Consider the following 18,620-nt stretch of genomic DNA (forward strand, 5'->3'; position numbering starts at 1 on the left):
ATGACCAAAAGATTTTTCAAAATGAAGATTTACAACAGCTTATTTCAAATGTTTACGATTAGCAATAGCTAAAAAAGATCACCAGGAAGGTTATTATTGACAAATATACTTCTGTCTTGTATAGTATAAGTTTGAGACTAGTCGGTAATTACATATTTCCAAAATACCTTTTTTATTTTTTTAACTAAGTGAACTATTTTCTGCCTTGTTGATTTAGACTATTCTTCATTTTCAAAGAATTATTTAAACATTTAATAACGGTTAACATACTTCTAGAACTCAAGGAACCGGAAACTCTCTAGAAGTAATTCACCAATGTCACGACTTTGGGGAAAAGTTTATAAACATCGATTAATATATCTAGAATTATTTTAGCAATAAGTGACTGTGTTTCTTACGATGATCTTAATAATTTGTTAATTGTAAATTGTTAATTTGGAGACCAGGTATATTATTTTTCATTGAGTCACTGGCACTTCTAAATGTCACTGCAGCTAATTTAGCGCAGGTCTGTATAAAAAGATTATCTAAGGAGATTAAATAGCTCTTTAATTAAAACATCATCAAATCTGCACTCGTTCGTGTTCTTGAAGATTCTAACACTTACTTCTAGTCTAGGATGACATGGTGATTAGGGCACTCTACTTACAACTTGAGGATCGCGAGTTGTAATCCCTTCCCCGAAAAAGCTCATCCTTCCAGCTGTGGGGGTGTTAAATATCACGGTCAATCCTACTGTTTGTTAGTAAAGAATAGCCCAAGAGTTGGCGGTGAATGGTGTTGACTAGCTGCCTTCACAAAAGTCTATCACTTCAAAATTAGGTTGGCAAGCGCAAACATCCCTCTAGTAACCTTACGTGAAATTATTCTAAACTAACAAACACTTATTACTGTCGTCATTTCACGCTAAACACCAGGAAAAAAGTATGACCAAATTTAATTGTTTCATAGAGTTTGGAAACCAGTAATATTATAGTTCATAAAAATCTTACTTTATATGCAATAACTAAAGAATTTCAAGTAAAGGAATCATTTAACCTATTAGTTACACGAGTTTTTCGTCCAGAAAAGCGAATCTGCAAAAGTACTGGTAGTGACATCTCTTGGACATTTACAAAGACATTTTTCCTGAACGTACTTACGCATGCAAAATGACGAAGGAATTAATGAATAAAATATTTGGAAAAGAAAAGAAGTTCTTTTCTTTGTCTTTTTTATTTTAAAAATGAAAGTATTATTGTTTTTGATTTTGCAATGATAATTGTAAACAAGTAACAATTTCAGTTATCGTTGTCATAGTTAGTGTCCTATACGATCACATAGTTCTAAAAATTAATTAATTAACTTTTTTTATAGAACTAGATGCTAATTAGTTTTATCCGTATTCAGGGAAGTACTATGAAGGACTACTTCTAGAAGCCTATAAAAGGCCTTCTTGATTAATAAAATTAGTTACTAATTTATAATTAAATTTAAATGATCTTATAAGCTAATAATCATGACAACGGTTAAGTCCCGATCGCTACAACTTTACCGTAAGTACTAACGATTTCAGTTATGTTTGACTTTAAAAAATGTTGATATTAAACAAAACCATTATATATTTCTTGCGTTTACATTTTAAAATGCCATTTTAGAGTGAAAGGTTAATTTAACCTTTAAATATGATTATACACATGCATCGTGCTGTCCATTTAGTAACTTAATTTAAACCTAGAACTTATGTGTATTTTCCAACTAGGATTTCTGCGCATGACCATATTCTAGAAGTTGATTTTTTAGCTTATGTTGATATTACACAAGTTATTATACCACGATCGGTGTTCAGTTTAAATTTTTATTCTTTCGACTACTATAGTATTTCTGTCAAAGATGAAATAATGGTTTATAAGACTTTATTGACATCTTATATGATTAATAAATCATCAAATGCATTTAATTCCTTCAAGTTCCGTATTCGGAAATAACTTCTTTTGAAGGTGTCAAGATTATTAAATATGTATGTGATTAATACTTCTCTTTTTTAAAGAATGTGTTTAAGTACGCTGAAATAAGTAATTTCGGAATATTTTTAACAATATATAAAAATGTAAGTTACCAAAAGCATTATTTTAACAGTGATTTTTTATTTGAGTAACATTAAAATTAATCTAAAATTATTTTTAATTTTCGCATATTCCTTATAGCACTTTAAAATCTGTTCTTCATGAATGCACTTTTGCTAGTTTCATTTCAATAAAAATTCAGTTGAATATATTTGTAAATTAAGTATAATTTACACCGCTTGTTAATTAACGAAAAGATTGCACAAGGTCAATGTAACTACCAAAGAATAAACGCCACCATGCATCTAAAATGTTAAACGTTAAAGCCTCACCCGTTTTCATCAGAACTTAAAAACTGACACAACCTAGAAGTATATTCCAATTTCCAGGCTGTATGCCTGGTGTTGAAATTTGGATTTAACAGTTTGTTTTTTTTTCGTTTTGTTTTTCCTTGAGTTTTCAAATTAAAATGTAAAGGCATTCGGATCGAATATCTTATTAAGCTACTTAGTGATTTTAAGACAACAAATGAAAGCTTACGTGATTTGTTTTAAAGAGGACAAACAAAACAAAAGAGGTCCTCGTAATCTTATATCAATTTTGAAGTTTTGATGGATGCATCTACTTCTGGTAAGTTAGGCTAATATATTTCTGTGTAAAAATACTAGTTTAATAACGCAAAAATTCTTGAGTGTGTAATAAATTTGTTAGTATTCTTGCTCAGTACAGTAGTATAAGATACTGTTTTTTTATACTAACAGGTTGTATTGTGTGTTAGAGCTAGAAATATAGTTTTATAAATTACGATAATTATTATAAACCTTTTATCACGTTTTATAGTAGTTGGTAACTTTAAGATGTTAGATTAGAAAACTGTTATCTGCACATAAAAGTTGATGTCCATGTGATTTATCATTCATTATTTTATTTAATTCAACAATAAACCAGAGATCTTGCCTCTTTCAACTACTACTACTACTAAGAGAAATAATAGGTCTGTAGCAATAGCGTTCGAATACATTATACCTCAGTCATAATTTAACAAATCTCTTCAAAGTTCAAATTAAATTGACAACATCAGTAATATTTCAAGATTTATTTGAAATAATGCAGAATATTTGAAAGTTTACAAAAAATTTGCCATGACAAAACTTGTATTCTCTAGCAGTGTTGGTGCTACAGAGTTAGGATTGTTTTGAAATTATTTGTTAAGCTTTGAAAACCTAAGTGCATGTTTTTAAAAAATATCTTGCAAATTTGAAAACCCACTGATCTAACTAAAGATTTTTTGTAACTTTTATAAAGCCTAATTTGTGTTGAAATTCAGTTTGTCAACAGATTAGTTTAACTTATTCATAAACTACATAGCAAGTAAGGTACATAAAGAGCCAATTTTAAGAAATTTATCATCACTAGAGCTTTAACCTAAGACTTTTGGCTTGTGCTTTCAGAACAGTGCTCTAATGGAGTGACTCATCTGAAGTTAAGTCTGAAGCAACTTTTAATCCTAATTATTACATAGTCTGACAACCATCTTAGATTGTGAGGCCTTAATTTTAACATGTTGATATATACTATCACTTTACCAGTGTGTCTTCAGAAAATTAGACTTCATAGGTTTGTTATTTTTCAAATTCTTCTTGAATATACAGCTAAACTATCAATCTTCTAATCAAGTATTTATCCCACTATTACTGTTTATTTTTTTGTGTGAATATTTTGGTATTGGGACTTTATAATTGGCTGAGTTTATCAAGTCATTTAGGTTAAAGACACAAGTATAACTTATGAGCAATAAGGAACCATTTTGTCTTTCAAGGTTATCTCTACACTCTCATCATTGTATTGTTTTCACAGTTCATCATAAGAAGTCAAAGGCCTTTGTCCTGTCAATATCCTGGATGATATACTTTTATCTGTCTTTACACAATAGAAAAAAATGTACATAATTTAATCTATAAGTTAACCTTTTCATTCCTAGAATCACCCTACCAATCTTCCTCTGAATGATTCTCAGTAATTTAATATTTCTTAAAAAGGAAGACCAGATTAACACACAGTATTCCACGTGAAACATAACCAGTGATTTATATAGATATAACTCTTTTTTTTTTTTTTTGCATAATCAGTACTTCTGTAAATAACAACCAAAACTTATTACCTGTATTATCTGTCAGCATCACAGCACTGCCTGGATGACTTAAGTAGCTTAAAGATCTCATTTCTTCAGTCACACTGTTTAGTGTGCTTTCATCTACAATAAATGTGTGATCTAAATGTATTGCTTTGCATTTAATATAAGTAAAGGTAATTTCATAATTATTTGACCTGTCTGCCAATTATTCAATAGCACCTTGAATCTAAGTGCAGTTAGAAAATTCTGAGTTTGATGCCATTGGTAAATTTTATTAATATGCTAATTATGCACCTATAAATGTTATTAATGCAAATATGAAAAATTACTTACTCCTGAAGTAGAACTCTAGTTATTAAGGTTCAGTGTGACTAGACTAGCAACAATAGTGATATCAGGCCAGAGGGCCCAAAGTTTTTAGACCCAGTTAAAACATTTGAACTAGTTTTCAGATAATGCTAACATCACTATTATGAATTTAAACACAATTTCGGATATCGCTGAACATTTATAAAAAAAACAGCAAAGCTAACCCTTATGAATATTTCTCGTGATTGTTTGTGCAGCTGTTGAGACATTCAAATAACAGAGTACTGTCTTACCTGTTTAGATATAACACTACCTCGCAGGAAACGTTTTTATTGTTGTTAGATAGATTGGGGAAAATATATAAGTAATGAACTTTTCATTACATATGGAAAGATACTTTGATACAAAGGTAGCAGGAATGTTTAGTCACAGAATATTTTTGAAAACCATCGTCTTTTGTTTGAAAGGGTGTGGCCAAGAATGTAATGGTTGCTCTACTGTGTCTGGCCATTTACACCAGACTAGTGACATGTGAAAGATTTTGCTCCAAAAGCATATTTTATGTGTTACTTTATACATCACTTGAAATTAAGTGTTTGTAGATGCATTAAAGAGGAAAATTTCAACACATTGCTTTGGAGTAATCCAGAAACTGTTTTTATTTATTGAAGATAAGACAAAGTAACATAGTCTCTTTTAAAGGTATTCAAACAAACCTTCAACCTAAAGGAACTTACAAATGCAAAACCCTATCCAAATCATTGATATGAGTAAATAATAACACTGGTCCAGAAACACCCCTCTGAGAATCCTTACTAGTCATATTTTTATTGTAAAAATTCAGTTAATCTACATACTATTTTTACTACAAGCTAATTTTCTTATCACTTCTTAATATCCCAGAAGAATCTGACAATTGTACACTGGAATGGGTGGCAAATGCCTGTTCTGGAAACAAAATGTGTACAGGATGATGTTTTGGAAGTATTTCATCTAAAATGATCAATCAAATAACAATTAGTTGTTTATCAATTTCAAATATGGCACAAAAAGCTTCCTTTAAATTAAGATACAATGTGAATTTTTAAATTTCTTGTGTAGCATTTTACAAAAAACTCCTTAATCCAAGATGCAGCATAGATTTTCAAATTTGTTTTCTACTATTTTACCAACAACTTTTTCAAAGTTGGATTAACTCATCTTTTAAAAATCAAGCTTTTCTTACAAACATAGAAACTTCTTTCATTCTAAGTGTCTTCAAAACTGTAACTTAAGATTTCAAAAATTATCCCATTGCTGTATTTCACAACTATTAGTGTGCTACTAAAAGGTTTCAGATGTGGCTTATTTCATAGTTTTGGACATTACATCACAACACATTTATGTAAGTCTGTGAGTAAGTATATTTCGGAAAGATGGTGGGTACTGCAAGTTGCCCTGATAAATTCTCCATTTTTTTAGTAATTATTTAATACATATTATTGCAACACTGTTATTGCACTGTTTGGATATTACAAGAAATTGGCATGTTCTTCATACTTTGTCAATTTATACTCCAAATTGTGAATTGAGAATTACCATAACTTGAAATGTTGGAAAATTCAAACATTTGCAAAATGCTATGAAATCACTAGCTGATAATTTGGAAAAAAGGTATTCTTATGTCAGTTATATTCTACAGGAAATAAGTACATGGTGTAGTCAGTAATTTGAAATTTTATTGAAGTATTTTTAGTTCTTTGGATTTCAAATCACTAACTCAACAAAATTAGAAGTCTGATTCCAATCAAAATTAACATAACTTGGTGTAGCATAAACAAAAATTTTACCAAATATTAAAAGAAGAAAATCATTAAAAAATTTACCTATATACATATTTCCATATCAACATTATTATGTGTAATTTCTGAAATTACTGAATAAATAATACACTAACTACAATATTTATGACCTGAAGCATTATGTTAATGCTAAGTAATAACCAGCATTGTACTTGAATGAATTATGTATGCCATCTTCTTGATCAGTAGTAACAATATACCCCATAAGGGTCTCATGATCATTTATCTGAACGTTTGTCTTTCTCTGCTGCCAGTGGTCACTTTGAACTTCATCTTGTTGCTAACAAGTATAATATTGGATATATTTTAAAATTGTTAATTAGTTACTTGATTTGAGAAAATTTATGATTGAATTAGTTTTTGTTTAAGTTTACCTGTTTAGTGTTTGTTTCTCATGATCAGAATATTTTGAGTTCCTTTAATTTCACTTAGAGAAGAAAAAATATTTGATTACCTGTCATTATGACATTTCAGGTGATATTAACTTCCACTTCATCCTGTGATAGTGATGATATTCATAATGTGAGACCTGTGGCTGTCAGAAACTTGTCTGTGGAGGATGTGACAGCCATTGTTCAATATGTTGAAGTTTCTGTCATGCAAACTGGACTTCCTCCTCTTTTCTTCCCAGCTTGAACATGGTCAGGATGATATTGATGTCGGGCTCACAATTTCTATCATATTTTGTTCCAGATACAACTTTACCTGTGAAGGAAACTCTTCACCCTTTTAATCTCTTCCTTCATATGATTTTGCAGCCATGTTTTTCCCTGTTTTCCCTGTGTCTTTCAATTCCTCCCATTCCAAACTGCATAAAAACTAGATTCTTTTTTTATTTTCCCTTTCCTTCTTCACTTAATATTAGGGTCCATGTGGATTCCTTTCTCAAACAACTGTGCACCTGTGCTGATATGCTTTGTTGTTATCATCTACTTGAATTTGTTGTCCTAGCAGTTATTCGTCATTTCTGTTTCTCAATTCTTGGTCTTTGGAATCACTTTTATCTGCTTGGAGACAGATCCCTTAATATCGGCTCTTATAAATAATGTAAATGTTCTTTATGCTTATCTCCGAGATCTTTATTGCACTCTTTTTCTTCACTCAGAGATCCCTAGCGGTGTTCCTGACTCACTGGAGATCTAGGCTAAGGCAGCCCTGCATCATTCATTTTTGATTTGCCTCTTTCAACCTTACTCTTCTGTTTCTGTTGTTAGGCTTGCTTAATCCATGTCTCCCTTCTCCATTCTAGCTTCCCAGCCATTTTCTTCTCCCTGCTCTCCTGCTACCAAGTGTCAAGGTTATTGCTGATTTTGTCAGTGACTGCCTAATTGGATCTAGTCTTGTAGGAGCCCATCTTTCTTTGCTAATCTTTCAAACCAGCATATGAATTGTTTGGGTGCTCACTCATTATATATTTTTCCTCCTCCTCTTAATTCCATTTATCTTCAATGTCTTAAAGATGAGGTCTCAAATTTCTTAAACACTAATGAGAGGGTATTTACCTCTTCTCCAGGTTATTGTGCTCATCTCTTTTGTGATCCCTGAAAATACTATAGACTGAAGTACAGTTAAACCTGTCATCTGGTTTAATGTCATTTCTCAGTTCTATATGGAGGGTTTTTTCTCCAGTGGTTCATTTTGTCAGGTTTATGAATGACTAGGTTTGACATTAGGGTGTTTTTTTTATATACATTCTGATCCCATTGTCCTTCAGACATTTTCTTTATTTCATCCACTGGGATTAAATACTCCATTTTGTTATTATATCTGGTTCTTATGTCTTCAACTGAATCATATTCATGGATTGGAGCTGAGGTTCCATTATTACTTGAATAATTAGCTTTTTACCCATCCCTTTGTGGGAGGATTTGTCTCACGGTTTCATTCTTCTGGGCTGACTTGTCAAGCTTTTCTAGACTTTTACACACTTATCCAATTTTTGGTACATTGGATTATGTCAAAACTTCAGTAGATGTTCCCTTACCCTCCCCTTCCTTTCCAGCTGGTAGGTCCCCATCTCTTCACAGATGCTTCTCTGTATGGCTGGGATATTCATTCTACATCAACATATTCAAAACTCTTACCATCTATCAGGCTTTTCCAATCTTCTCTCTCTTTTCATTAATAGGTTGGCTATGATTTACTCTGACTCTTCCATGATCATTTCTTATATCAATTGTCAGGGGATACCAGTTCCAGGGCTTTACTTCTTCTCATTAGATGTGATGTTTTTGGCTTATTCCTACTGGGTTTATGTCATGGCTTATCATATGCTGGAGTTCTGAAGAATCTACCCATGGACTAGTCTCTCCACTCCAAGGTATTTCATTGGATGTGTTCTCAGTTGGGCACATTTTTCATCAGTTCTATTGCTACTTCTCTCATCACTATGTTCTTGGTAGTCAATGATCTTAGCCAAACCTGGTCTCAACTTATCCTCCTTTTTGTTTTCATTGTCTGTTTTTCTATCCACTCATATCACTCTCTTTCATCTAGTAGTGTTGTCCTTTCACCGTCATGTGTAGGATCTTTTATAATCTGTTGCCTGCAGTGCTGGTCTCTTTGACCATGTAACATTTTTTCTTATCCTTTTCAAGGTGCTTAGGGGATGTTTCTGCTTAAGGATATTATGTTACAACTATTCTGTGAGAGGAGATGAGTGTCTATTGGAAACACATTTACAAGTGAGGAAAATGTTTATTTTTAGAATGAGAGAATATAAAACACATAATCTGGCATTGGCTGTACACATGACACTCTCTTTCTTCCCTGATTGAGAAAATGTGAAATTACTTAAACATATGAATTAGAAAAATCAATTCAATGTGAAAGAAAGATTAGAAAATAACAAAAAATTGAGTTTGACTAGAAACTTGGATCAATTTGTCACATAAGTGAGTTTCTGGAATTCTGTTTTGTAAATGGTGCAACTGTACAATGTGTTAATTGTACATTTACTTTAGTACATAAATAAATTTTGTCCTTTGTCTCCTGAAGATGGTGGATTAGGTTGTCTGATAAAACATGTTGTATGTTTTTTATTTTAACCTTTTACAAATAAATTTGTGTTCATGAAACATTGATTTTGTGATTTTTATTATTCAACAAAGTGATTGACCTTAGGAATGGCTTATCTTAAGGTGTGGTAGATACTATGAATATAAAGGAAAGCATGATTTAGTTTATAAGGGATGGATTTGATAGTATTTTTAGTTGATGGAACAGCCTCAGTGAATCAAGTGGTGTTTATTTTTTAACAATGGAGATATACTTAAAATGAAAACAGTTTAGGAACATAACTTGTTTGTGTGTGTTGGTGGAACTCTATACTATTTAAACTTGTAGTCTTTCTGGAAGATTGACTTTTTCCTTGAAGTATATGTCTATTTTTAGGTACAGTTTTTTTCTTTTTGGTTTTTTGCAGATGCTGATTTTGATTCCTACTGGGAAGATGAATCCAAAAGCAAAAACAGAAATAGAATTCGTGTAGGACGGCAGTATCAGGCTATAATTCCCCCTCTATTGAAACCAGGTTGGATTGTGCTATTTTTAATAATGATAAACCTACATTAGTGTTCAACCTACATCATATGAAAACTGATAGAAACTGGTATTTTTAAGTTATTCTTAAGAGGAGTAGACATTTATTATGATAATTATCATAAAAATATAAGTACTGTGAAATAAATATTTATCTAGTAGTATAAGGAAAAAGTGATGTGTGTTTGTTTATTTTCACAATAAATTTACCTTTTTTTTTTCTTTGTAAGTAAAATTTAAATGCAGCCATTTCTAGATCCTGAATTAATAAATGCTTTTAACAAGTTATCCATTTAATATAAGACTTTAATTTCACATACATTACCATTTCAAATGTGAACTTACACTTAAGAGGAATATTCATTTTTTTAATATTTGATTATATGAAATTTCCTCTTATGTTGAGGACTTATTGGATTTCTCTTGCACTAAGCCTTTCAAAATGTATAGTTTTTTTGGCAAAAAAAACAACAAAACTACAGTCATACATGTGCCTAATTGTCCATGAAAAGACTTTTCCCATCACAAGAAATATGTTCAAGCTTATCAGCAGACCTTATTATCCTTCTTAAAATAAGTTATAGATTTAAATTAATAGAACTTACTGACTCAGTGCACATATAAAATGAACATGCATGCAGCTAATCCACTGGATCTACCCTGTATTAGAGAAGAAACATGGACTGTAATTCTCAAATTTACAAAATGTATTTTCACAAAATGTAACAAGTTTTTAGTCAACATTACAGGTCTGTTATACGCAAATTCAAATATTGCATTTTTGTACTAAAGATACGTCTTTGGAATGACAGTCATTGTGACTGTCTCTTAAGTCAAAATGCAAGGTGATTGTGTAAAAAATGAAAATAGTTTTGTACATTATACAGTATGCAAATTGTACTTGGATGTCCTCTACAATATCTTAAACGTGTATCCAAGTTTTTTTAGTTTTCCTTGAATGTCTTGTCTGGTATTTACTCTAGCATGAAATGTTTAATTCTAACATTATATATCTAATAACATGTCAAATGACCCTGTCCAAGGTCAGGGCATGCACACTTTAACCTCCACCTTTGCACATAGAATTAAAAAGATAAACCGTTTTAAAATTATTTTCTATAATCTATTTTGTGGCCTGAAGTTCTTGTATTATTCATATAATGTAGGTGTCTCATTCATCTGTTGGTTATATTTGATAGTTTAACAAGCATCAATATTGTTACCTCTGAATTCAGTCGGTTAAAATTTTTTTGTTTTCGTAAACCACATCCGTACCATACATACCCAGAACTATCAACATGTCAGGTAAAGCATATAACCCTGAGAATGCTTGCCTAATTTATGTTCTGTTGAACATCAACTCTTGAGGTTAGTTCTCCTTTATATAAGTCATGTTTTTATAAATTTTCAATTTGTACCTTTCTGAATCATACAATGCAAGAAACATGTGACTCGTCTTTTGTTATTTTTTTCTTCCCTAATAAGGGCTTTAGATCCAACTAAACACATGTACTGAAAATATTGACATGTTGGAACACAAAATTTGAACCCCTTACAATATTACTTTAGTGAAGTATTTGCTCAACTCGTATTAACATGCACCTACTGTATCCTTTATCTTTGAAAAAAATCTCTAATTCTTTCTAACACTGCTATTGGATATATTTATAATCAATAGAAAATGCAAACTCTAAATTACATAAAAGAGATGATTGTCAAGTTTCTTTTATCTCGTAAACCACAGTGAGAACTTGATGTGTTTAAAATAAAGATGCTGCTTCAATGTTAGTGTCAAGTTAGATGAACTGTAATAGTTCTGGGTCATTCTCTCCTATTGTCTGATATTTTTTGTATTTTAAAAATATATTTGAAAGCTACATGAGTTATTTTTTAGACAATTAATATGGAGGGAAAAAATAAAATAAGCTGAAGTGTTTATTTTCTTGGTTTTTGTTTATTATATATTTTTAAACAAAAGTAAGTAAAATGTAAAAATTGTTATTAGGTTAGATTAAAAGAGTGAAAAATTATTTTTCTTGTAAGGAATATACAGGGGCTGTCATCACATGATGTAATTTAGTGTCTAAAAGAGATATCCCTGTCCTGGAAATTCTGAATGCTAGACATGGACACATCTTTATGATCTCACTATGAATATTCTGCATCAGAAATTACTGTTATTATATATACCCTTCCCAATAGTCATCATATGAAATGCCAAGCATTATGAAAATGATGTAGTTTTGATATAGTCTATTTCATTGCAACTTTATATAAGCTGTGGTTGTCATGTGACTTGCTTACTTACGTATTCAAACTTGTTTTAATGTAAAACACTTGACCCTCTGTAATACGTCTTTCCTAGGCATTGAACTGTCATTACACACTGTGTATGTTTATCGTTTGATTGCTAATGGAATTATGCGGAAAAGGGAAAACTTGCTCAGATTTCTCCTGTGTATGTTGTGTACACATGATATTCACAATAATTGTCAGGTGTTTTTGAGCCCCCGATTTTGACCCGATTTTGGTCGAGTGGTATTTGAAATTATTTGCCCAAATATTTTCTTATGTTATAATCAATACTTACCACATATCATTGGAAATATTTTGAATTATGTATCATAAATACTGGAAAAAAGCATTTTTGTTCTTTACTATAGCTTCATTGAAATAATGTCATGTATATATTCAGTTACGTAACATTTATTTGTCAAGTATATTTTGTGCAAAAAATTTAATGATAGATTGAAGTAACTTTTATTTCAATAATATATAAATATAGGCATTCAAAAAGCAAGTCAAAAACTTTCATTAATTAAAAGTCTTGGATGGGCATGATTTAAAGTAACATCACTTTGTAACAATATGTATAAAAAATATTTTTATATATTTCAAACAAAACTGATTCAGTTAATTTCAGAAGTTTGTTTTATTTTGCTATCTGACTTTTTAAAATGATGAACATTCTTCAAGGGAAAATTTATAGGATTTTATTTTTGTGAAGGAGAGTCTGATGGTAGACGACTGGAAGACCTGGAGACATTGAAGTGGAGACCAAATAATCTGAATGATCAGGACCTGGATGAATACTTTTCTGTAGCCAGGTTAGTAAATTCAAAGCTCCAACCATGGGTAGAAAACTGATCAGCAAAACTTGCTACTATTTTATGGATAATTTTATTAGTTTGTACTTGGCACAGATAACCTAGCTGCTTTGTGTCCTAAAACACTAAATCAACCACTTATTTTGTTAATATTTTTCACAAATTTCACTGAATGCAATATGGAGTGTTAATGAATGAAAAACTTGTTAAAGAAAGGTGCACCTACAACTAGCAAGCACTTACATTAAAAAAAAAACCCTGCAAAATGGAATGAAAAATAAAAATCACAATCACAGATATCTATGAATTGTGGTATATGCGAACCAATATTTTTGGATTTCACTCCATTGAATATGGCAGAATCAATAATTAAATTTGTTTCATAATTAAAATGTAGTGCATACTGCCATCTAATCAACTTTGACTGTAAATCTTTTCTTAATTCTTTAAAACCACAATTTTTGCACATCCTGCCAAAATTATTTTCATGCAGCCTTGATTATTTTTCCCATATAAAAAAATTTTGATCGATTTATTCAAGATGGATAATAACATGGTTTGGGTTACTTTTCAGCCAAAACAACATGAGTAGCATTGATACTGTCTCTGTCTGATGAGTAAATTGGGATTTTTGGTCATGAAATTGTATCATCCTTGCAGGTTTTAAGGAGTTGTTAATAATAGCAGTGATATCCTATATGCAAACAGTTAAGCCTGTGGTTTGTCATAGTTGGTTGAATTCTTGATTTTACTAATTTAAACTTCTTAAAATGATCATTCACCTTTAGCTGAATGACTGAAAATTTTTTAAGACAAAACATATCTGAATGTTAATTGTGAGTTGTTGGTCAATGAATAGAGAATAGAAACTTAACAAGTAGGGAATTGCTAAACAACAAAGAATGCAACATGATATATAACTGGAGTTTCTTTTTACTGAAAGGTTTTTTGTCTGAGTTATTAAACCAAACTTCATGTGATTAGATGAAATGTAAAGCATGTTTCTATATCTTTTGAATTTTTCAAAACCTGGAGCTAGTTCTGAAAAACTTGTGAAATGTTATCAGTGTTAACTCAATAAAAATAAATATCGGAGGAGGGGTGAAGTTTATTTTTACTGTTGTAAAACAAACGTTTTACTGTTTGGTAAAAGTTAGTTTGTTTCTCAGTTTGATTTTCAAACTCCTCAAGTGCAAATAATAAAAGTGCCATTTCGTAAAATTTAAGCTGTGGGTTAAATGCAAAAAGTGAAGTGTTTAGATAATAGTGCAAAAATGTTTTGATACTGAATGGTTTTAATAATCTTAAATTTTGAAGCTTAAAAGTACAGTGGATAACAATCCAACATGAAGTTTTTGTTTGTTAGCAAGGGGTAGTTTTGCATTCAGTAAAACTTAACTTGTTTGTTGGTTCTCATTGAATTTGTTAAAAACCTATAGACCCAAGTTTTATTGAATATTTTTTGTTGGCCGAATTCGTACCGAATGCCCAATTTCATTGAAAAGGGATAGCTTTGTTTCTATACAACAGGCAAATGGATACAAGCCCTGGGCTGTCATCAACAACTTGCTATATATTTGCACAACTAAGTAACTTGGGTTAACTTACTCAAAAGTTACATAAAGAATATTTATATTTTTTAATTACAAACATTAAGAACAAAAGTTAGTCTTGACTATATATTAAGAGCTAGATCTTACTTTGTAAATTTAATGTAACACATTTTGCTTAAGTAATCAGGCCTAACACTTAATGTTATATTGTCAATATTATTGCGACAATTCGAGACAAAGAAATTTTAGTATGAAACTGCCTAGCATGTGATCGAAGTTGACTTATTTATTCTCACAATTAGAGTATTTGTAAAAAGTTAATATTAATTGGATTTTAATTTCATATAATGCTGATTTGTTATACATTTTGCTGTCTCAATTTACTTTTTCTTAGGTGATGTGTACATAATAGTAAGAGTTGGGGGATCTTATTGACGTATTTAAAATTGTAAAGATAATTGATAGTGTTGATCCTAAAAGGTATGAAAATGGTTGAATGGTTACCACTGTAAGTTACAAAATGTTTTGTAAGCTTTAATCAGAAGGGATCTGTCCATGTCAAATACCATTGACTACAAAAAATAATAAATTACTTTCTTAGAACCTTTTGTGATGGACTTAGAAGTATTATTAATTGACAAAAAAATTGTGCTAATTGTACCACTCAAAGGAATATTAGTTCATATCTTAAAAGTTCTTATGGTGAATTAGTTTCTACTAAATTAACATTCTAGTAGTTATAAGAATTTGTCATTGTTCATCATACTCATTATGAAACTTAATTTTCATGCTTATTAACTTGATTTACTTCTAGAGCTGTGAGTTTCTTTGGTAGAGCTGTTAATAACTGTCAGGATTCACATAAGGATTCAGACAAGTGCATACAGACAGCTTTAAGGGGTTTGGTAAGCCTGTCTTTCATATTCTTTAGTAACGAAGGGTGTTTAATCATAAATTGTATGTCTGTTTATTTACAAATCAGTACAGTTTTTACATTTGCTTAACAATCTTTGAATTTTTTCTATTGTTATTGTTTCATGTTACTTGCAAAGTAAAAGAAAAAAAACTGAATTTACAGTTCTAATTTGATATAAGCTCTGTAAAAGCCTGTTATTGTACACTTGAAGACCAGCGAGGGAAAATATCATTTTTATTTGTATAGAATGCATGGGTGTTTTAGTTTGAAATTGTTTTAATTTCCATTTTTCACTGGAATCATTTTACCTAGGTTCAAATCTCCATTGTACCAAACTTGCTCATGGAGGCATTATTATGTGATGGTCAGTCCCACTAGTCATTAGTAAAAGAGTAGCCCAAGAGCTGGTGATGGCTGATGTTAACTAGCTGTCTTACCACTGGTCTATCACTGCTAAATTAGGGACAGCTAGTGTAGATATCCCTGTTGTAGCTTTGCACAAAATTCCAATTAAATTTAAACCAAAGGAGACTTATTTTTAAACAGTTAAAGGATAGACCTAAAATTAAGTGTTTCATTAGATAGTATAAAATATTCTAAACAAGATAGGGTTGTTTGTTTTTGCAACATTAGATGTTTTTCCCAACTTGAGACATGCTGTTTGTGAAGTTTAATTTCAGTATTTCGTAATTTTATATACAGTAAACTTATTCAGTTTTGATACAGTGTAGAAGGAAAAGGCTTTCTTCATTTCCATGAGATCAGATAAAATAAATGCCTTTAATAAACCTTAAACAATGTATTTTAATCTGTAGTGTTTTGAAAACTATTAATATTAAATTTTGAATGCATAAAGATGTTTCTAACGAATAATTTGCAACTGTGAGATACATCTGAACACATCACTACAACACTTCTAAATTTAGCTAGCACTCATCAAATTTTTTAGTAATACAAATTAATTTAAAATAATATTGTAAAAAATGTCAAGTTAAATTTATCTTGAAACAAGTATTATCATAAAATGTCTTCTGTATCTAAGACAAATTTCCACGAAATACATGTGTATGCCAAATGAGGTTGTATTTATGATGAATGAACTGTAATATACCTGGACTGATACTGTTGTGAAGGAAGTGTTGTAATATTCTTGAGTTTTATATATTTCAAACTGTGTTTACAATGTAAAGGTTCTTCTTTGAAATTTATAGACAGAATATGTGACCTCTCATCATCCTTGCCATCATGATACAAACTGTCAGCTTTCTCAACCATCTTCTGACTCCCAGCCTTCTGGTTCAAGCAGTTCTGGTGATTGGACATATGAGGAGGCTTTGCTGTTTGCAAGAGCTCTAGAAACATGTGGAAAGAATTTTGGGGCTATTAAAAAAGAATTTGTAAGTTGAATTACTATTGTGAAATACAATTTCAATTATTTCAGAATCTTTTGTATTTTTTTTGCATGTGGTTGCAAGAAGAGGTAGAAGGGTTGTAAAGTCTAGTGTAAAGTTAGAACATTTGTTAAAATGATCAATTCTAAGGGCCTGAACGTAACATTTTTTAAAATTGGTTTATAACATGGTTGAACAGTATTGATTTTAATGTGTACAGCCTGTATTGTTTTAAAATTGGATGGAAAGCATGTTGTGCGTTTTTTATCTACTGAAGTGTTTGGAGGAAAATATACAATACATTTTACTTGAGATAATGCATGATGAACCTTAAGATGCATACAACGAAAATAACTAGGTGTCTTTCCATATCTCTTGCTACAAACAAACATAACCTGTATGTTTACGCCCATTCATCTGTTAATATAGTTGCACACTTTGTATTTATTTACAATTCTGTCCCCTGCTGGTACAGTGGTATGTCTAGAGATTTACAACACTAAAATCATGGGTTTGATTCTCCTTAGTGAACTCAGCAGATAGCCTGATGTGGCTTTGTTATAAGAAAACACACATTTACAATTCTACACTCACTTCCATGAACAATAAATTTGTAAATTTTAAATTTTTTGTGTCATGTTTGTCGATCTAACATGTTTTATTCACAATAAAATAAACTGTAATGCAGAGTAATAAGTGAGAAAGATGATGATTTCAGTAGTATCTGGTTTTTAATATCATATAAATTGTACTGTATAATTGCAGTGGAATTGTAAGGATTATGTAGACTTTGGCCATTGATCATTTGACTTTGTTTTCAAGAAGCTGTGAGCTTTGAAATATAAACACGTATTACCAATTTTAGTAAACTTTAAATGTATGACCTGTGATTATAGTATATTAGTGCTGTTTCAGAATGTCTTTTTGTGAGTTGTAATGGTAAAATTACTTCTAAAGCAAATATATGCAGTAGAGTTGATGCTGCAAATATGAAAAAAAAATATTTCAGTGTTTCAGTAGTAATCTTTGGAATAAGTTTATAGGTTTAGAAATAGTTGGAAGAAAGAAAAATGTCTTAAATTTATACAGATATTTGTCTCGGAATAACTGGTTTTTGTTGTTGTTTTTTAATGTTAATATCAGATCATAACCTGTTTTGGCAGTCCAGTTGTGTCATTAAACATCTCCAACAGTATTCTAAAAGTGTACTAATTTTACCTAAACTTAAAGCTAGTTTTGTCAGTTGAAATATGGGTTGTTGTAATATGCACTAGCTGTTGTTTTACAAATGTTAATACTCAAACCTCTATCAATTTCTTTCCTTCCAATTTGCTAGATATATTTCTACTGTGTTGAAGATAGCTTACTATCAATTAAGTTTTTATATACATAAATGGAGGCTAATGGTCTTCTGTTTTAAAATCTAAATTCTTTTTACATTTGTTTAATATATAAATTATATACATGGATTAGCTATACTTGTAAATCTGTTTTCTTTGTCTTAAAATCAAAGTAATTGTTTTTTTTCTAAATGTTGTATTTGTTGGTATTAGAGGACATTAAACAAATGTTTACGTTTTCTCATTTGTGTCTTTATTGGACATGCTGAGTCAGTTTCTTTGGCAGTCACCTATAGCCTTGTGGGAACAAATATTGTATAAAGAAGTACTTATAATACAATAGGTTTATAAACTCAAGTATTATAGTTTGTGTTATTTGGTAAAACGTAAGGCTGGTATAAAATAAGCTGTTTTTTGTGTGCGTGTTTTTCAATGGTAAGTTGC

At 30.6% G+C, this 18,620-nt stretch overlaps 1 protein-coding gene across 4 annotated transcripts in view; it reads left to right on the forward strand.

Moving 5' to 3' along the window:
- The first annotated feature begins 2,365 nt into the window (after positions 1-2,365).
- LOC143229214 (uncharacterized) overlaps positions 2,366-18,620 on the forward strand; it is a 38,648-nt gene continuing 22,393 nt past the window's right edge. For 3 of the 4 annotated variants that reach the window (XM_076461221.1, XM_076461235.1, XM_076461245.1), the window contains exons 1-5: positions 2,366-2,675; positions 9,754-9,861; positions 12,877-12,976; positions 15,344-15,434; positions 16,657-16,842. In XM_076461221.1, coding sequence (XP_076317336.1) covers positions 2,657-2,675; positions 9,754-9,861; positions 12,877-12,976; positions 15,344-15,434; positions 16,657-16,842 — 504 coding nt within the window. In that variant the 5' untranslated portion in view covers positions 2,366-2,656. The remainder of the gene's footprint in view (positions 2,676-9,753; positions 9,862-12,876; positions 12,977-15,343; positions 15,435-16,656; positions 16,843-18,620) is intronic. The other variant, XM_076461227.1, reaches the window with a different exon arrangement.

This window comes from Tachypleus tridentatus, chromosome 1, assembly GCF_004210375.1.
Source record: "Tachypleus tridentatus isolate NWPU-2018 chromosome 1, ASM421037v1, whole genome shotgun sequence".
Taxonomy (NCBI): domain Eukaryota; kingdom Metazoa; phylum Arthropoda; class Merostomata; order Xiphosura; family Limulidae; genus Tachypleus; species Tachypleus tridentatus.